Below are 20835 nucleotides of genomic sequence, written 5' to 3'. Positions count from 1 at the left end.
GTAGGGGGGCATTTTTCACATGTTCACATACTGGGCCCACCTCACTATAGGTTGGAGATGGACTCCAGCCTCACCATTTGCAGCTGGAGCAGCTCAGAGTTTGGATCCAGGGCTTTTCCTTTAGTCCTTTATAAAGGGAGGGGCTGGTTGAACCTATCCCATCTATGGAGTCATTTATAACAGGCCCACTGCTCCCTGGTTTGAATGAATTCTGGAGCAGGGTTTCAAAACTGCCCTGAGCTTGTGGGCTGTTTGCATCTGGGGCTCGAATTGGGGCCCAGGCTATTTAAGTTCATATACATTCAAGTTTTGCCCAGGATGGACCTGAATCATCTACCCAACTGCCTTCAAGCAAGGGTCATGGCCTGGGTTGAGACTATTTTCCGATGCAGCCTTGTTTGTCTTCTCTGGAACCTCTCACTTCGGGAAGGGGGCCATAGTCAAGGTGGATTGCTCGGTGTGGCCACTGCCAAGGGCCTGTCGTGCTCTCCCTCTTGCCATGCTCCACAGCCCACCCAAGTCAATGCAAGTCTTTCCTCTAATTTCAATGGGCTTTAGCTCAGGGCCCGTGTGAGACGGGCTGGTCAGGGTGAGTAGCACACGTACTACTGCTTCCTCACTAGAGCCCCAGCTCAGCAGGGGCCATGCCCATTCAGCAAAGTTCTTACACACAGGGATAACTTTACGCACGCATTTAAATCCTGTTGAAATCATCCAGACTTCAATACGTCCCTGAAGTTAAGCATGTGTTTCACTGCTTTGCTGAACAAGGCTGGATGGCTGAATGGCGGCCTACCAGGTACATTCTGCTACAGGTTGTTCTCCACCAGCTCCTCCTGGCTTCAGTGGAAAGTGTGGGTGCAGGGCCCAACCCCATTGTCACATCTTTCCCCACGTACATGGAGGACTTGAGCCCAATCCCCCCCGAAAAACCCTCCCTCTAGTACAACACTCTGTGCTTGACATGCCATATCCCAGGAGACAAAACATTAACCAGCACAGCCAGGGCTGGCTCCAGCTTTTTTGCTGCCCCAAGCAGGGAAGAAAGAAGAAAAAAAAAGATAAAGCCGCGATCGGTGGCACTTCGGCAGCAGCTCTACCGCGCCACTTCATTCTTCGGCGGCGGGTCCTTCGCACCGAGAGGGATTGAGGGACCCGCCACCGAAGACCCAGATGTGCCGCCCCTTTCCATTGGCCGCCCCAAGCACTTGCTTCCTGTGCTGGGGGCTGGAGCTGGCCCTGAACACAACACTCACTGGACACTACACTTTGCAAACAGCATGGCTGGGTTTCTACTCTCATCTTTGTCCCAGAGTGACACACGCAGTGCCAGGAGCGGGCAGTGACAGTAGGTGCAGCTGGGAGGTTAGGAACAGCTATGAGAGAGCAGGAGTGACCCAATCCAGCTGCTCCAAACAGCTCCCTCCAGGCAGTCACCTAATGTCACATGTCAAACAGGTAATCCAGGTTGCTCCAGGAAAACCATGAATCAGGAGCACTACCAAATGGCAGGGATTGCATTTCTTACATGAACTATACAGGGGTTACACGTGCTTTCCAGCAGGAGCCAGAGGGCCATGGGCTTTCAAGCAACTAAAAAGGTCCTGGCTGATAGAGTGGGGCATGGAGTGAGTTTACTGCCCCAGGAATGTTTTTGAGATATTGAAAAAATTTCTTGTCCCTAATCGGCATGAAAAGGCAAAATCTGGAAAATTTTCATGAACCAAAGAAAAGCTGGTTCAGGTCAATCAATATGTTTCATTTCAATTCTGATTGTTTAAAAAAAATGTTTTTTATTCTGATTAGTTTGTTTCTAAAGGAGACAGTTTTTCAATTAAAAAAAACAGAATTGCTCATTTTGAAAAGGTCAAAATGTTTGGAAACTATTTTTTTCCAAAAATTTTCTCAAGTTGAAAAACAAAAATTGAAATGGACCTTTTCCCACCAGCGGTTTCGAGTTTGGATGAATCAGCATTTTCAGATAAAACCGTTTCATTGGAAAATGCCTGACTAGCTCCACTTGCATGAGGGGTATTATTGCAAACATGGACTGTATGGATCAGAACCAAAACTCCACAGCAGAGCACCTCTGAACTTGGGGGAAATGTGGATCTGAACTTGGAGGCTTAGGTCCATAACAAAATGGATATTAAAGTGTTTTAGTTACTAAGCCCAACCCATGAGGAAGTCATCTGATAGCTACTGCCTCAAACTCTTCTTCGGTTGATCAGGTGTTCCCACACACCAGCCATTCTTGGGTCATTTCCCATCATCCTCTTCTATGAGAATGGGCTCCACAAACCCAACCCAAACCTGAGTTATGGGAAGCTAGAAAGCAAACCCTCTAAATGGTCTTGATCCGTGTAGGTTTATGTTTCGCCTCACTCAAGCATCCAGCGTTTCTTTGCAAATGCTCCAGGAAGGGCCAAATGGAGCTTCATCCCTCTCTCCTACTGCCAGAATGGTTCTTGGCTGTTATGCCTTAGTGAGTCACAATATCCAAAAGACTCAAGGTGCCAGAGCTCACTGCTGAGTCTCAGATCGGCCTGAGGGGAGTTAGGGGAGAATCCGAGTTCTGTTTGCAGGTGATGGGCTCACTGTGAAGCTAGTCACTAAAGCCCTGTATAATTCATAGAAGAAGATGAGGGAGGTCATGGTACAAATATGGCTAATAAATTGCCACTGGAAGACTTCTTTTTACTCGTGGTCCCACCCCTGCATATACCTCCTTTTCTGGAAGTTCCCAAGGATGGAGCTCCCTGAATCCATTAAGAATACCAGAGCCACAAACCCAAAGGAACAGGCAAATCACATAGGCCTTGCAGGACAAGCATGACAAAAGAATTGGGAGAAGTTTTCCCTTTGGAATATGCGGGACATTTTGGCCACTCATTTCAATCCTGCTGTAATCAGTTCCTGGAAATATCACATGCACAGAAGTGACACTTGCAGGCACATCCACAGACAGCAGAGCAACAGGCAAGTTAGAATAGGGTAGTATCCCTTTAAATAGTTTGTGAGCCTTCACCGCATTCTGTGTTTTAGAGCCCACCAGAAACTAACCAGAGCTGCAGTGTCTCTAGGCGACATTCCTGTAGGAAATCCACCATAAGGCACAAGGCACTTGCTTGAATGTCTGGATAAATCTTTCCACTGATCTGTTAGTGGCAGGATGGTAAAGAGCTGCGGTGACATGTTTGATACCAGTTCTTTGGTATCAATTGACACTCTATGGTGCTCACAAATTATTTAAAGGGATACTACCCTATTCCTACACACCCATGTTTCATCACCCTCTGGGTTATTAAGGGTGAAGAATTCTCGTGTCTCTCTCAGGAGCATAGTGTTTGGAAGCAAGTTCATTTGTCCAAAAGAAACTGGGCTCTGGATGCACCAGCTGTAGCCACAGTTCAGGAGTATTCAGGTGATGGGGTTTGGTTAAGCCCACTACAAAGACAGTGGTGGGAATTCAGAGCTGGACTGGGATTTTGAGCTCCCAAATTTCAGGGGTGCCCGGAATCAGGTTTTTGGTTTGGATCCACCTCTATTAAAAATAATAATTGTGCTTTGCACTTCTGGAGTTTTTTCCATATAAGGATCTCAGTGCACTTTATATACATTAATTACTTAAGCATCACAGCACCCCTGCAAGTTAGACCAGGATTATTGTCTCCTGGGAGCATTCTCTCCATTTTACAGAATGGGAAACTGAGGCACAGAGCGGTAAAGACCAATGTGTTCAAAAGTGCCATTGATTTGGGGTGCCTTTGTTTCTGGATGTCCCATTTGAGACATCTAGGGCCTGATTTTCACAGGATCTGAACCTCCCAAGTTTATGTGAAATCAGAGCTGTGGGGCTGTGAGACTCAGGCCCATGGGGTCCCAAGTTGGGAACCCAAAACCTGAGGCACCAAAAACCAGCAATCGCTTTTGAAATGGTGGCTGCAAATGACTTCTCCAAAGCCACACCCTGAGTGAACAGCAGAGCCAGGAACAGAAGCAAAGTGTCCTGATTATTTATTTGTTGGTCCATTCCAAGGTATCACATGGTTCTCTTTGTCCATGGCTTCCTGTGCTTTGTCAAACTGTGATCACATGGAGTTTCAGCTATCAGCTTCATAGCGTAGGACGATCTTGTCACCCCTCTAGCAAGCAGGCTAAAGGAGCTCCATTCAGCAAAGATGGAATGTCAGGCAGGCCATAGCTCAATGATTCCTCTCAGCGGCAGGTTCCTGTTGGGCAGAGTCCCTCAGGCTGAAAGCAGAATGGGGAAGGAGGCAGTCAGTCAGGAGGGACTGGACTACACTGTGGCTTTCAGTTGTCCTAGTGGAGGAGTCACTGGTTTGGGTTTTCTGGCAACTTAGAACTGGTTTTGTTTGTTGTTCATAAAAACTGCTATCTGTGGAGGAAAAGAGAAAACCTGTTAGCAAGCTCACCCTGGGACCAAACACTGAGCAGATGGCCCAAACCAACACTGAATAATGGTGAAAAGAAGAGGGAATGCATCAGAGAAGCTAGAGTCCAGCATGTGGTCCCACAATGAAGGACGAGGTATCGGATTTTCAATGGATATGCCGCTTGGTGATGAAGATTTTCAAAGCACTCGGAGATTTAGACTCATGCCCTCCATTAATCTTAATGAAAGACATGTTTAAATCCCCCAGATAGCTCTGAAAATCTCAACGAGCATTAGCCAAACAGCTAAAGGTGGCAGTCTTAACTGGATCGTGGACACACAGTTTAGCAGACATGTAACAGAAGTAAAAGATTAAAAAGTGACCCCAATTCTGAATTTGTAATTATTGAGGGCACAGATGCTACCACTTAGACACCTATTGATTGCAACGCATGTCATTAGGTGGGAGCATCTCTGCTGGGAATTAACTGCAGGCACAAAACTGCACCCACCGTTACGAAGGTCAAACTGATGATACCTTTTTAGAAAACAGGGTCTAGGGTCCCAACATGTGAACTTAGCTTCTGTTTAGGTATCTTCCAGTATGGATGTGCAAATAGACTTGACCCAAACCTTCAGTCAGAACTGGAACCAAACCTTTCTTAATGTATAGAGGCAAACCCGGAGATTCTCCCCCCATCACGTGCACACAATTTCCTTTGTCCTTCCCAGTCCCAGGCAGCACTACAGGTGGAAATGCCAAAATGCCACCAAAAAGGGATGGTTTCGTAAGACTCTCAACCCAAGTTTGCAAACCCAAGAGCTCTGGATAAAAGCCCAGGCATCTGGAGTGGGACTTGCAGACTAGCTTAACGCTGTGCTCATTGAGATCAATGGTAAATCTCCTATTGATTTCAACAGAAGCAGAGCTAGGTCAAGGTTGGGGGCTTCTGAAGCTCCTACCCAGGAGTACTCGCTAGGAATTTGACCTCAGAACAGTCTGAGTTTGTTCAGGTTACGGAGCAGCAAGAACTTCAACTCCCACCCACCCAGCATAAGAAACACCGAGAAATCACCTAACTCAAGCAACTCTGTAACCACCCAAGATCTCCGTGGGCTGGCAAGTTCCTGTCTTGCGTATAAATGAAGAAATACTGATCTTAGCTGGCTCCTATTCTTCAGATGGACAATACGTTGAGCACATATTTAAGCATTTCAGTTCCCCGTCTCCCCATGCTGAGGGATATATGGTTCTAGGGCTAGACAGCAAGGGACATCTACTTACAGCTCGGTGTCTGCAATAACATCAGGCCTCTCCAAGGTCTGCTTCCTCCTCTGGATGGCATCCAATATCTTTTTCCTAGGCCCCAGTGGGATGTTGATGCTCTTCAGGTCATTGTCTGAACACAGCATGAGGGCCTCCAGGTCGATCTTCTCTTTCTTCAGGATGGAGATGAACTCAAACATGTGCAGGGAAGCCAGGAAGGCCTCCAGGGGACTGGTGTCGGGTTCGTTGTCGTCGTCCAGGCCCAGCTCCACCTCCTCCCAGGGCAGCTCCTCCGCATTCCTCTCCTGCAGGCTGTTGGCACTGCCGATGCTGTCGTCGAGACTTGGCGAGCGCTGCAGGCGGCTCCGCAATTTGACACCTACCTCATCCAGGTTGCCCTCGCCCAGCATGCTGGCATCCTCCTGGCCGATCCCAAAGAGCCCACTGCTGACGTAGTTCCTCCGGAACACCATGGTGCCGAGCCCAGGCCGGTTAAACAACGAGTCATGGCCAGAATCCGTGCTGACCTCCGAGTGGGCTGAGTCTATGTGCAAACCTGGGTCGCTTATGGCACGGGAGATGGTATCTTCGTCAGTTAGAAACATGTCTCTGATGTTGCGCCGGGTCCACTCCTTTGGGCTGGCGTAGGTGCCCTGCTTCACAAACATGACATCGTTCCCCAGCTGCAGGCCCGACAAGGACCTCACGCTTTTCCGCCCATCCTCGTAGATCTTAAACGTTCCATCCACCTGCTTCTTCTTCTCCAGCTTCTTCTGCATTTTGGTCTTGCCCTTGGCTGTGCCGTGGAGGGTGGCTTGGGAATATGGCAGGGATGTCACCATGGACATGTGCTGGAACTTCCTGCTCAGAGTGCTGCTGGAGTAGCTGGAGAAACTCATGGTGTCAGAGTTGTCAGACATCTCCTTCTTGTACCTCTTCTCCATCCGCTCATGGTGCTTTTTCTGCATCTTCACGCAGTCCTTGATCCTCCTCTCTGCGTCTCTGAAAGCCTTGTCCTTCAGCTTGCTCACCAGCTTGGGGTTGAGGCTGCTCTGCTTGGCGGCAATGGAGTCTAGGTACCGCACACACTCCATGTGTCCCTTCATGGCAGCCATGTCCAGTGGTGTATGGTAGTCATTGTCCAGACACCAGATGTTGGCCCCAAATGACACCAGGAAGGAGAGGCAGTTCAGATGGCCATTGGCTGCCGCTAGGTGAAGAGGTGTGTTCCCCCAGATGTCACATTTGTCTGGATCACCCCTAAAACAATGTTTGGAACAACTAATTAATGGTTGGTTCCATTGGGCTGACCTTACTGTGCAGATATGAAGTGGGGTTTAAAGAGATATTTACTAGACAATACGCTCATGCATTGTGTGCCACAACCCCCATTACCATACAAGCTCTTTCTTCCCGCAGCTCCCCCGCAATATAAGCAACAGGTCCTTTAGCACAGCCACTACACCTCACCCCATGAGTCCTCTGAAGAAGTGTTCTGAGCATCAGGCAATCATACGGTTTACAGACAACCTTTCTGTTACCCATATTTAGCCTCAAAGGTTACATTCATGCACCTGTGTCCAATTCACTGTCTTCTCTCCATGCTGGAGTGGGACCTGAGCTGTGAAACTGGGATCCAGATTCCGAACATCCTAGAGTTGGTGGGACTAGTTCTGGGATATTTGTTTGGTCCATTATGCAGGTAGAGACCATTTGCAAAATTTAGATGCAGGTTCAAATCTCTACCATCTCCAAAATCTGATGGTGTTCCCAAAAATAAGCCCTGTACTCCATGTGCACTTCTACAGATCCTCCCTAGGGTCCCCCCTGCTGGAGATGCCAGGATAAATGTCCATCCAAAGCACTGGACCTAAATCACATCAGCTGTTTCACCTTTGCACCTTCATGTGCACGACATGAACTGCATCCCTGTCTCATAGTTGTGCCTGGGGCAGCATTAAATAAGACCAGGTGGGGTTTTTTTGCCTTACCAAGTTTAGTTTTCGATTGCACAGCTGAGAGCAAGTTGGTATTAGCACATCCTGAGAATCCGGTTTCAAAGGAAGTGGAGATTAGGTTTCCATCCTTCTCAAGAGCCACAGACTCAACTAATGTGATTAGCAAACTCTGTAGTGATGTCAGCACCTATCCCCGCCGGCCACTGCAGGTCACCAGGGAGTTGCCCAGTTTTGCAGCCTCCCCTAATGAGAAAGATCCAATAGGGTCTGTGAAACAGGATTTGGCCATAGAAAAAGTGCACTTGAGAATACTTGGGGAGATGTCTGAGCTCCTAACAGTCCCCTCTAGTTGCGATCTGCTGAAATAAGACACAGCTATTCCCCTTCCAGCGTCAACTATGCACTTGTGTCTATGAGTCAATTAAATGCCCCCAGCTGTCAACAAGCCTGCCTCACTCACGCACAGTCAAAATAGCAGAACTACCAAACTACACTGCTACGCCGTTCCCTAGAGCAACTCCTCCTGGGAGAGCATGGGACTGCACAGCTCTGAGTTCTACTGTCACCAGCATTCCTACACCTTCCCTTACAATCCTGCCTGATGAACTACAGCTGCCGTTAGAGGAACTGGGTGCTCCCTCATGGCCACTGATGCACCATTCCAAAACTTGGCCTCGCTGGGAGGGACTGAAATGGGAGCTGAGCCACCACACAGCCAGTGCTCTGCCAGCTCCTGTGGATGGATATCATATCCTCCAGGCCTATAAAGAAAGAGAACAGATTGGTGGGAAGAGAAGGGAGAGACTGGCACTGGAGAGGCTGAGAGCTTTCTTCCATCCTGCACCAGTGACCTCCTTCCTACAGTCACAGGGCCTCTCACTCAGAGGAGCTGATATGGAGGCACCAGACATTCCCTCACCAGCCATGGGGTAAGGGCTTGGCTCCAGCCAATCGTGCTGCAAGAGGCGAAGATGACAACCACAAGAAGAGGCTCACTTGGCAATAGGTGTGAGCTTCCCCACTGGCTGTGCCCTTTTACCGCAGGGGCTGGGACTGGAGGGAGGGGAGCTTTCCCACAGCCAGCCTGGCCTGCACCATTCCCAACAGCGTCTCCTTTAGCCTCAGTGTCGCAGATTTCCCTTTCCCGTGCCCACCCTTCCCTCCAAACGTTGGGAGCAGAGCCTAGACCAGAGCTGCTCCTGCGTTCAATTTTGCAAAACGAAATCCCAAGCAATGCGTCACCTGGATCCATCTAACCCCTAATGGAAAAAAGACATCGAGTCCAGTCCTGCATCCAGACCTGTCATTGGCTTCAGAGGGAGCGTTGTGCTCGAAAGACTTTGAGGATCAGGCCCAGAAAGATCAGGCAAAGGATCAATGAACGTTAGGGATCCATTCACCCAGCAGCAGGACAGGGAAGGTTTATCTTGGCTGCAGGTATCCTACCTACTCTAGAGGATCTGAGCTCTGGTGACAGGTGTAGTTACTTCCTAGTTCCTCTGCTAGCTCCGCCTGGCTCCCTCCACCCTAGTAATGACATGTCAAGGCTGGGAAATTCATGGGGAGGATAAATATTTGATGAATTGCAAGAGAGGAGTAAATTATTTATCCAGCTGGATTAAAGAGCCAGCAAAACTGTAACAGCCGGTGCCGGCAGTGGGCTTATAGGGGTGTGAACTGTTGTTTGTTTATGTTTGTTCTGAGTGGCCACACGTGTGTCAGAGTTGAGCATGTTCCTCTGTGCATGGGCAGGAGTGTATGGGAGAGAGAGGGGCATGATGGATCAGCATGTTCACATGTTATGTGTGGACCTGGAGCAAAACTCTGGTTCCAAACCTAATGACTGGACTTTGATGCAAGTAGCACAGCTAAGGCCCATTTCTCATATGCTTTGGACTGCAGAGGGGTATTTCTTGTGCATGCTACTGGCCTCTTTTGTAATGTGCTCTTTGATCTACTGATGAAAAGTGCCATATAAAGAACTAGGGATTATTATAATTATTATGCTTTCCATATGCTTTTTGTTGCCTCAGGGAGCCATTAGCTGGGGAGAAATAACACACGGTCCAGCTGCGTCAGACTATGTCCCGCATCCAAGAACCAAAACATTATAAGTAGGGTGACAGATGTCCCGTTTTTATAGGGACAGTCCCATTTTTGGGGCCTTTTTCTTATATAGGCACCTATTACTCCCCACCCAGTCCTGTTTTTTCACAGTTGCTGTCTGGTCACCCTAATTATAACAAGACTAGATCTCTGCTTACTGTGGCCCCATACCTGGCTCCTTGAGGCACTAGAAATGTCCATGATAAACAACTCCTTGTAAAGTGGGCACGTCCAATCTGGAGTCAGGGATAGCCGATGAACAGGAGTTTACCGTCACTTACTGTTTTTAGAATCACTTCTCAGAGCAGAACCACACTTCCAGGGCATTGCACATTGTTAATTGCAAAGTCCAGGAAGTGGGAACATATTCTAATCACAGGTAATACATCGTGTTTATTCGGCGTGACACTTTTCAGCGTCAAAGCATTTTCAAGTGCTGAGTCAACAATCACAGCAATTATTAATATTACTTTTTTTTAACTACTTTTAACTGGCCCCCTAGGTGTACATAAGCCTACATTGAGTCACCGTGCTATCTTATGACTGTACTGCTCACCTTTCCTCATTCCAGCCCATTCCTTGGGTTTGTGTCGCTCCACTTGTGCCATTGCAGCTAAAATTAGGCCCCGATCTTGCAAACATTTATTCATGTCCTGAGCTTAAAGCATGTGTGTACTCCCTTTGAAATCAATGGGACAGTTTGCACATGGAAAATCAATTGCATGTCGATGTGTTTGCAGGATTTGGTGGCGGGGCCTGGCTGGGACTGTAAACTCTTTGAGGCAGAGAGAGTATCTTTCTATCTGTCCTGTCAGTGTAATAATTCTTATTCTTTGCCTGAAAAAGCAAAACTGTCGCCAAGATATGGTAGATTCCCCTTATTAGCAACCCTTTGGTTACCTGCAAAAGGTTGCCGTTATGCAGCCATTGCCAATAAGCAGACGGCAAGTTCGCTAGGCTGCAGCCAGAGAAGGAAGCACTGGGACCGACTGAGCCCAGCCACAGGCAGGTTTGTGGGGCTGCAGGCATGGAAAGCATGTCCCAGCACTTCCTTCCCCGGCTGCAGCCTCACAAACCTGCCTGCAGCTGGGGATTTTCTTCCGAAAAATGTTCTTAATAAGCGGCATGTCATTGCCAATATCCAATCGACTGTTGTTGGAATCGCCCTCAGGGGATTTCGCTCCCTCAGAAAAGACTAGATCAAATTGGTATCCAGAGCGGGCAGGTGAACACCCCCAAACTGGATCCAGGGTTTTGGTTCTGTCCATGAGAAACGTAGGTTTGGATCTGGATCAAGCTGTGGATGTTGATCACTTGGAAGTTGTGATGCATTTGAAATCCAGAACTGGATTCTGTAGCCTGAGCCCATGTCAGGGCTTTGCAGAGGGAACGGATCTTTCTTGTACTGGTTCGTGCTGTATTTTAACAGGCGGCTGGGATGTTGTTATTGATTATTATGTATGATTTGTATTGTGGTAATGGCTAGGAGCCCTAGTCATGGACGAGGAGCCCAGTGCAATAGGTGCTGTACGGACACAGAACAAAAAGACAGTCCGTGCCCATGTCTATTCCTATATAGCAACAGTGTTGTCTAGTTGTCTGGAGAGCTGGGAGCTAGTAATTCCTGAGATCAAATCCTGACTCTGCCACTGGTGCCAACTGCTGGTGCCATCTGTAAACAGGGCTGGACATAAATTCCATGAATTAAAACTTTATAGGGAGCAAATATCTCAGGGGATGATACAGACTCTTTCACCTCTATGTTACCAGTTCAACTCTGGCCCCGGGTGGTGGTAACAAAAGGTTATTCCAAGAGCTGCATGGGAATTTTTTTTTTCTCATCAGAAATGTTGATTAAAAAAAAAAAGTTTTCATTTCATTGGAAATCTTTGTGGTTTCTTTCTTTGTTTTTTTTAAACTCATTTTTTCAAAATTCCACTGAAAAGCCCTTATTATCCAAAATGTTTGATCTGGTTAAAATTTTCAAAAGCACCAAAGTGGCTTAGGAACCTTGGTCCTCTTTTCTGAAGTGACTTAGGCACTTTGGAGCCCACATTTCATTGAAAGTCGATGGCACTTACTCTCCTGAGTGCCTAAGGGTACATCTCCGCTGCAGTAAGAAAACCCAGCAGTCTCAGAACCAAGGTCAATTGACTTGGGCTGACGGGCCAGGGGCTGTGGGGCTAAACACTGCAGTATAGACGTTCTGGCTCAGACTGAAGCCCGGGCTCTGAGACCTTCCCGGCCTCGCGGGGTCTCAGAACCTGAGCTCCAGCCCGAGTCTGAACATCTACACCCCTGTTTTATCTCACAACCCATGTCCCAGTCACCTGAGCCAGGCCAGCCACAAGCCTTTAATTGCAGTGTAGACGTACCCTCAGTCGCTTCTGAAAATGGGACGTAGCGACTTTGAAAATATGACCCCAGCTCTAGCTATTATTAACCCCGATGGCTGGTTAGGGCTCAGGTGAAATGAGTCAACAGAGCTCATACCCCTTGCTAGTGGTCAGCTGCAAACGGCAGGTAATGGGGTCCCTTCTTGGGAGGCCTAACCAAGGCTAGGGATTGAATGGGCCATAGAGTGCGAATTACCCAGTCAGCACAGGGCCCCCTCAGCAAAAGGCCAATGGCCGTCAATGCAGGTTTCCCGTTGATAATATTTTGTCCTTGCTTTGTACCTGATTCTGCAACCTCCTGTAGGCTGGGCGGCTCTTACTCACACAAGCAGTCCCACCGAAGTCAGTGGCACCTGTCCCCAGCCAGCCCCAGCGTCCTTTGGGGTCAAATTCAGCTTTGGGCTAAGAGGGTGCAACTCGCTTGATCTGCCTGCACCAGAGCTGAATGTGTCCCTTTGCCCGGACATCTCACAATGCCTTACGCAAGTGTATTATCATTCCCATGTTACAGCTAGGGAAACTAAGGCACAGACCGCTGAAGTGATAGCCAAACACAGCAACAGAGCTGGGAATAGATTCCAGGTCTCCAGGTGCCCTGTGCTCAGTCCACTAGACCACAGCTGACTGGCGTCCCTGAGGCATAAGATATATTCCCCTCAGCTTACAACAGAATGAGGGACAATTGGGAAGGACAGAAAACAGAACAGAATGTTCTGCTGTCCAGACCATTCTCCCCTGCTCCATAGGACAGAAGGACAAATCCTCTCCAGCTCACCCCATTGCCAAAGAATCCCTACGCTCCTCATTGTCAAGCATGTCTCCTCCCGGCAGATCAGAAGCTGGCCTGACTCCCATCCCAGTCATACCCACACTGAAGGGTTATTGTCTCCACTAAATGCCACTTTGCCTCCCCTTTCCCAGCCACCCAGTTAATTCGGTTCCTTTCCCTCGCCAGAGCCCAGCCAGGGACATGAAAAAGGCTTTTTGTGCAACTAACGAGTCGGACGAGCCACCTCCGAACCCTTCTCTTCCCCCCTCGCCTCATCCCACTGCTGCACTGAGGGGAGGAGACACGGCAGTGTTTGTTAAGAAATCACCCCCTCCAACCAGCACCCCCCTCACCATCAACCTGCTTTGTTAGCTCCTTTCGATGGGCTGAGACCGTGAACTTTACCCAGGGCAGCCAGCAAGAGTGATTACTAGCATGGCTACGTTCAGCGATAGGCTATTCTTTGCTCCAAACTCACGTCCCTCTGGGCTATCACGTATTCCATACTTCGGTGTGTTCCTCCTCCAGGTTCCCATCCCTGTGGTCAGGGCCGGCTCCAGTGATTTTGCTGCCCCAAGCGGTGGGAAAAAAAAAAAAAGGCGGCAATCGGTGGCACTTTGGCGGCAGCTCTGCCATCGCCACTTCATTCTTCAGCGGCAATTCGGCAGCAGGTCCTTCCATCCGAATTGCAGCCGAAGAGCCAGACGTGCCACCCCTTTCCGTTGGCCACCCCAAGCACCTGCTTGCTGCGCTGGTGCCTGGAGCCAGCCCTGCCTGTGGTGTCCAAACCCCTCACGGACATTAATTAATGTAGCATAACAGCCCTGCAAGGTGGGTAAGGATTATTATTCCCATGTTTCAGAAGAGGAAACTGAGGCACAGAGGTTAAATTAATCAGCTGAGGTCTCACAGCCAGGTCTGTGGCAGAGCCAGGAATGTAACCCAGATAACCTGAGTCGCTATGCAATGCCTGAACACCCTGCAGAGCTTCTGTAGCATACTGTGGGGGATACTGGGCCCTTATGAGCTGCAGAGATCCAGCAACTGGAGGTAGATAAGAGAAGGACATGAACATGGCCAGGGTTGCCTACACAATCAAAGCTACTGTGTTGTGGCAGCAGACAGTTAGGTCTTGCCTGCAGAGACTGTTTTATAACCCTGTAAGAAAACCAGACCACAAACCTGAGATGATCCAGCCTCTAGGACATTTCCCAGAAGGTCCTTATAACATGGCCTGTTCCCACCCACCCAGGCAAAGAGCAAACCATGTTACAACACTATCAGGACACACACAAACATAACTGGGTGTCCCAGCACAGGAGCTATTGTAGTATAGACAGGGGCTGGAGGATTCATTGTGAGGCATTGGCAGAGCTTAGCTAGCACTGACAGATCTATCAGCCAGGTCAGGAACTTGTTTTAAAAGAAGCCACAGCACTGCATTCCCAATAACCTATCTCCCTCAACTGCCTCTCTCTCTTTTCCATCTCCCACACAGACCTTCAGTTGCCCGAGGGTAACTGTCGGCCTCCCTCCTTATCTATGCTCACTGACTAGAACATTGCATAATGGCCTGTCCCCAGCATCCACTTCACTGGGCACAGACAGAGAGAGGGCAATTTACTGCGCTTGTCTGTCTGCCAGTACCATAGCTCTGGGTTGCTTATCTGGCACTGACAAAGAGTAGCTAGTGGATCCTTTGTGATCCCAGCTGCCCCCTGAGACCACAGTCTCTGGCTAGTCCCCTAGATCACCCCATCTCTCATCACCCCCACAAAGTACTGCAGGTGAGCACCCTATGGGCCGGAAGTTCAGACTTCTTCTTGTTCAAGCAGAGTCTGCTAGGCACCACAAAGAGACTAGTTTAAAAGTAAAGCCCTTGAAACATTTGGATATAACTCAGTTTTTATCACTCTTTCTAATAATTGTGACTAAGTTACAAATTTTAAAAGTGACTTAGGAGCCTACTGACTTAAGTGGGTTTGGAAATCTCACCCCAGAGCGAGGTGGAAAACTGAAATAAAAAAATTCACACACAAAAATTTTGACACTTCAAAGTTGTTTCCGTGTCATGGGTTCCAAATGGACCCATTTTTCATTTTTTTGTTTCCAAATTTTTTTGGCAAACATTTTTGTCGACATTTTTCCCTAAAGCTGTAATTGAAACCTTCCGTTCTCTGAAAACTGGGTTGATTAAAAAAAATCTATACAAAACATCACTAAAACGTCTGCAAAAAATCATGATTTTTTTTAAAAAGTCAATTTTTTGGTTTCCATAAAACGCTATGTTTTAACAGAAAAAACGTTGAGTTAAAAAAATTCCGACCAGCTCTAGCTGTGATATTTCAACACACCCTCGAGATGAACTTCAGTGATCAAGAACTGAAACTCCCATCCATGCAGGCATAAGAACTATTCTAGTCACAGCTTACTGCGTTCCAGGATGGCTTCCCTGACCAGTGCGGACAGGGAAATATTTTGTCCTGAGAACCGTGCCAGCCAAGCGGTGCTGCAGACCCTGTCTGTGCTATGACAACAACCCAGTCTAGCCATGATTGGCATTGTGGTTCAGCAGAGTAGGAGTGGAAGAGGCTGAAACTTGTTATGACAGGACTGAATAGACGCACACCTTCGTTTACAGCCCCCATCTACACTACCATTAAAACTGAGTCAGGGAACCTAATTACAATACAGCTCCCGTTTGAAGACAGGCTCATAATTGTATTCAAGGTGTTAGCCTGGTTCAGGGACATGCCAAAAGGCTGGAGATGGGATGAGAAGTGACCGCATAGGGAGCCCCCGCACCACACACACTGCAGCCCCTCTAAGAAACCTAGGCTATATGGAATAGGTTGCCAACAACGTCAGAGATGAGACTGTGTCTTGAACTAAAGAGTAAATTCATGGGTGAAATCCACTTGGACTAACTGCATTCTGTGAGCCCTTAGTCTGAATCTCAGGGTCCATTCTCTTTGCTGCGACAGGGGGTGAGGGAGAGAATTAATGGGAGTTACTCAAGAGGGCTGTTTTAAATAGACCAAGCCCAGCTGAACTACTACAAAGACCTACCACCAGAGACTGATGTTGATTGAGGAGCTATTACAATAGAAGTTAGAAAAGCCATCAGAAAACTTAAAAATAGGAAAGCAGATGGAGAGGGTAACATTATCGGAGAGATGCTAAAAGCAAGTGAGGAAACAGCCCTTGGACTTCCCTTGAGAATATGGAGTGAAGGAAAGAACCCAAACCAGCAGAAGAGAGGCCTTATATTAAAATTGCCAGAGAAAGCTGACCCCTGAAATAAGTAGAGAGGAATCACATTATCTTAGTGCCTAGGGAAATAATGTGCAACATCATCCTAGAACATATCAAGAAACAATTAGATCTCCAACTTAGAGAGGAACAAGCAGGTTTTAGACCACTAAGTTCATGTACAGACCATACTGTTATTCTCAAACATATTATAGAACTAAGTGTGGCGTGGCAAGAACCTCTTGTGATATATTTTAAAGATTTTTCCAGAAGGCTCTTGACAGCATACACAGAAAAGTCTTTGGAAAATTATGGTACACCATAGCATACTAGCAAAAATTATTTGAATCATTAAGGATCTATATCAAAATTTCACATGTGCCGTTAAAGATGGCAACAGCATCAGCCAATGGTTTGCAGTGACAAATGGAGTAAGGCACGGGTGTATTATGTCCCCACTTCGCACTGGTCACTGACTATGTCAGGAGGAAAGTAACCATGGAGAGCAACCGAGGAATTTTATGGACAAACGATAAAAGCACAATAGGATGATCTTGCTTTTGCTGATGACATTGTCTTGCTTAGTTCAAAACATTGCTTAATGAAAGAAAAGATCCAGCTTTTGGCAGATACAGCAGAAAAAGCTGGTTTGGGAAAACAAAACACATGGCTATCAGTATCCCAGAAGCAACCATCAGAATAGACAGAGAAACACTAACAGAAGTTAGTCATTTTACCTAGCTAGCGAGTGAGATGTGCAGTGATTATGGCATCGCGCTAGATGTCAAGCAACAATTATCGAAAGCAGCTAACGACTTGCACAAGCTTGAAAAAAAATTGCAAAAATAGCAGGATTGGCGCTGACACAAAAATACACATTTGTAAACAATGGCATCATGTGGAGCAGAGTCATGGAAATCTATAACAGAAATTGACAAGAGGATCAATTCATTCCAAAGTAAATGCCTGCGAAAGATCTTCTGAGTTCATTGCAAAGAGTTTCTTGCAACATCAGAAACTTTAAGTAGAGCACACCAATCTAAGGCATCAGACTTGGGAAGACGATAACAATGGACATATTTAGGACATGCTTTAAAGATGCCACCTATACATTTTCCACATCAGGTGATAATATGGACACTACCTGGGAAGAGAAAAAAAAGGAGCAATCTAGAGATAATAGAGAAAGAAGCCAAATCCATCAACCTGATGCCCAAACGCCTGAACAGACCAGCACAAGACCGAAATAAATGGATGCTCTCTGCACCTGAGGGTGAGGGAGGGTACAGAAGCAAAGAAGACTCAATAGAATATTCCCCAATTCTCTTATAAAAAAGGGCATGGCCCAGATCCTGCTGCCACCTCCACGTGAGGAATCCCATTGGAGACAATGGCCTTCCACTGACGTAACTGACAGCTGCATTTGGCCCCCATGTTTGGAATTCTCCTCTTTCCAACAGCCCAGTTGCTAATGAGTGAATCCCTCTCTCTGGCAACTATTCTCTCTCTAGGTATGGCTACACTGCCCTCGCCCTGGCAGAATCTCAGAGCCTGAGCCCGAACGTCTACACTGCAGTTTTATAGCCCCACATGTTCAAATCATCTGACTCTGGCCAGTCGCGGCCATGCTGTGGGGCTTTTGTTGCAGTGTAGATGTACCCTCTGTCCAGGGATGGCAGATATAATAGGTCAGGGAGGATAAGCCTCCCTTAAGCCAAGCCCTGGCCCTGCCCCCACTCCACCAAGCTGATGGCAGGCAGGAGCTCAGCTCCAGCCAGAGGCCAGCAGGCAACCCAGCGCTGAGGCCGACACTGAGGGTGGCCGGTGGCCTGGCACTGGGCCCGGCGCTGGCGTTGGCTGATGGCCTGGTTCTGGGGCTCGTTTGGCTGCAGGGGAAGGGAGTCGGGGCTCTGGGGGATGAGGGGGCGGTAGGGGCAGGGCCGCATGGCTAGCCTCCCCGGAGTGGGGGCTTACGCACTACCCATGCCTCTGTCTCTCCCTAGCTCTGCACCTGACTGGCTATTCTGCATGTCCTCCACTCTCTCCCATCCCAGCATCTGAGCAGCAGCAGGCCACAGACCTCAGGAGAAAGAACAGCATTTGGGAGCAGGGAGAGAAGAAAGGGCTTTATTAATCTCGCCCCTCAGATTGCCTCCCGGATATAACGAGGCCACCTCTGTAGCTTCTGTGAACTCTGCACTGGTTTAGTTAACCATCTGGGTATATTTCATCCCTCCTTGACAAAGTGTGACCCATGCAGTGATGAAAACGCATTCTAAGCACCACTGACAAAGGCGCTGCATGTACCATTAATCACCAAAAGGGCATTGGCCCTTCCCCGTTCGATTTTCCCTGTCAACAGCCAATGTATTTTATGCTGTTAATTAAACACCAGCCAAGCTACACAAGAGGGTTTCAGTTGGGACTTTCGATTCCAATTAGAATTTATAAAAGGGCCCTTCTCCGCCGGAAACCTGCCTTCAGTCTCCTGGGCAGGGCAGGCTCCAGGTCAGACTGGGGTGGCTTGGCAGAACTTTCTAGAGATCTGAAGCTGACATGGCAGAAGGAGCTGAAAATGAGCTTTCGGGTGAGCTGTGAGCTGCACTGTCAGACCGGGGGATGGGGGAGTGCCAGAACTGAACAGCAGGGGATGCTGCAGGGAACAAGCCCAATAATGAAGCAATAATGGATGCAGCTTGGAAATGAAATAAAATGAAATACATGCTTTACCCTTCTCTCTGCACTGCGTTCATTTTAATGACAATCTCAGCCCTTCGGTAAAGACCCTCTTTAATCACTCAGTGTTAAACAAGTTAAAGCCTAAGCTCAGAGGCCCCCCAGTAGCCCATTCCTGAAATTTCTGCCCCTGCCCCTAGCCGGATGCCTCTCTGACTTGTGACACACAAAGAAACTTTGCTGAGATTTTTAAGCCTGGGTAAGACTATGGCACAGGCATTGGTCACACAACCGTATTGGAGCCTAAATCTTCTCTCCCAAGTCTGGTACCATTTTTACCAGCCAGCCCTTCAGCTTCTGCAAGCCAGTTCACCAGAGTCCCAATCAGATGGCTGTTGAAGACACTATGCAGCGGAGTTGTAGCTGTGTCGGTCCCAGGATATTAGGGAGTTGAGGTGGGCTAGGTCATATCTTGTATTGGATTAACTTCTGTTGGGGAGAGAGACAAGCTTCGGAGCCACAGAGAGCTCTGCCTTCCCCAGACCTGAAGAAGAGCTCCGTGTAGCTCAGAAGCTTGTCTCTCTCACCAACAGAAGTTGGTCCAATAAAAGCTATTACCTCACCCACCCTGTCTCTTTATTGAAGACAATGACATTTATCCAATTGACTTTAATGGAGCACAATGCTGAACAGGGTAAATGATCAGTGATTTTTAAGTGTCTCCATTTTTGGGTGCCCAAGAGGCATCTTAAAGGTGCTGTGCCCTCTGAAAATCAGTCTCTTTAAGGTATCTCTTGTTGAACACCCAAGGTACCCAAAAATCACTAGTCACTTTTGAAAATCCAGGCTGGGATCACTACTAACCATTCCCCGGATCACAGAGTGGCTGGAATCCACCGAAAGGTTACAATGGCTAAGAACTCATATTCCTCAGAGATGGAAACACCAACCCTCACTGACCCTGAAAACCCCATGAAAAGCCCCAAGGAACAGGAAAACCATTATAACACCCCCCTCAGCTTCAACATCAAACCAGTACTACGAAGGCTGCGGTAAAACATGGTTCAGCCTTTGAGATCTGGAGAGCTGAGACCCAGCCCGGATCATGTCACAGGAGAAATGCAGCTATAATTACTTTGCACTAATACACGTGAGGAACTCAGCGCACTTCACAGAGATGGGTTGGCAACACTGCTCAGGTCGGACATAGTACTAGACTAGCGAGGGTGTTTGCAAAGCAGGTTCAAGATGCACTGGGAGAGATGGGAGAGTAGCAGAACAGAAGTGGCGTTGTAGGTTTGGAAGCATGTTAGCAGAGCTGTCTGGGGGCTGGTCACTGGGCTAACGGGGATGTTCCAGGCCTGGAACGACAGGCATCAACAGAGCTGAATGAGTGACGATTGCTCAACCCCTGCTCACGCTACTTTTGAGGTTAGCCAGGGGTATCAATCTCTCACTTCCCAGCTGCCTGGATACTATGCTGATGGGCATATTAGACGGACTATGGATTGACTCAGCCAGACTCACATTCTAGCAGGAAAGAAAATAGCTCAGGGGAGCAGGAGGAAAGAAGTAGCAGCCTCTGTGCAGGGCAAAGTATGGAGGCCTTGATCTCCTGATCTGTGAGGGGGAGGAAGATGGGTTTTCACTGAGCCGCTCCATCGAGGTTAGGAAAGGATCAGGGCAGAAATCAGCACTTACCCTCTGCTAACTATCAGCCTCAGCGCTTCCAAGTTGCCATGATAAGCAGCCCAGAGGGTCGGGGTCATGCCATCCTCGTCGGGCAAGTTTAGGTCCTTTCTGGTGGCTTCCTTTAGCAGGTCCAGGTAGCCATCCCGGGCTGCTCGGTGATACTGGTCGTTCATGATGCTAAGCAGTCCCCTGGCCAGCTCATCGGGGCAGGGAGGCAGGCAGGAGTATCTCAAAGGATGGGCATTGATGCGGGTAGGAGTTCCAGGCAAGCAGCTGCCTGAGAGCCGAGGAGGGAGCTGAGAGCAGTGGTTACCAGGACACCT

General features: G+C 48.2%; 1 protein-coding gene across 2 annotated transcripts; it reads right to left on the bottom strand.

The window, feature by feature from the left end:
• Nucleotides 1-4033: 4033 nt before the first annotated feature.
• USH1G (USH1 protein network component sans) lies at nt 4034-20835 on the bottom strand. Of its 2 annotated transcripts, XM_050921086.1 has the most exons (3): nt 20522-20835; nt 5682-6923; nt 4034-4399 (listed from the first exon to the last, which is right to left on the bottom strand). In XM_050921086.1, the coding sequence occupies exons 1-3, from the start codon at nt 20683-20685 to the stop codon at nt 4396-4398; spliced, it is 1410 nt and encodes a 469-aa protein (XP_050777043.1). In that variant the 5' UTR covers nt 20686-20835; the 3' UTR covers nt 4034-4395. The 2 variants fall into 2 exon arrangements, with proteins under 2 accessions (XP_050777043.1, XP_050777044.1); XM_050921087.1 differs by lacking the exon at nt 4034-4399 and having other exon boundaries at nt 5678-6923.

The sequence above is a fragment of the Gopherus flavomarginatus genome, chromosome 12, assembly GCF_025201925.1.
Source record: "Gopherus flavomarginatus isolate rGopFla2 chromosome 12, rGopFla2.mat.asm, whole genome shotgun sequence".
NCBI classification, from domain to species: domain Eukaryota; kingdom Metazoa; phylum Chordata; order Testudines; family Testudinidae; genus Gopherus; species Gopherus flavomarginatus.
Note: the sequence above shows the minus strand (reverse complement) of the source record. Positions and strands in the feature narration are given on the sequence as shown.

Excerpts from the sequence above, each read along its gene's own strand:
- USH1G (XM_050921086.1), bottom strand. The coding sequence starts at position 20,685 with ATGAACGACCAGTATCACCGAGCAGCCCGGGATGGCTACCTGGACCTG. Across the intron at positions 6,924-20,521 it reads AGGCTGATAGTTAGCAGAGG|GGGTGATCCAGACAAATGTG; the intron begins GTAAGTGCTGAT and ends ACATTGTTTTAG.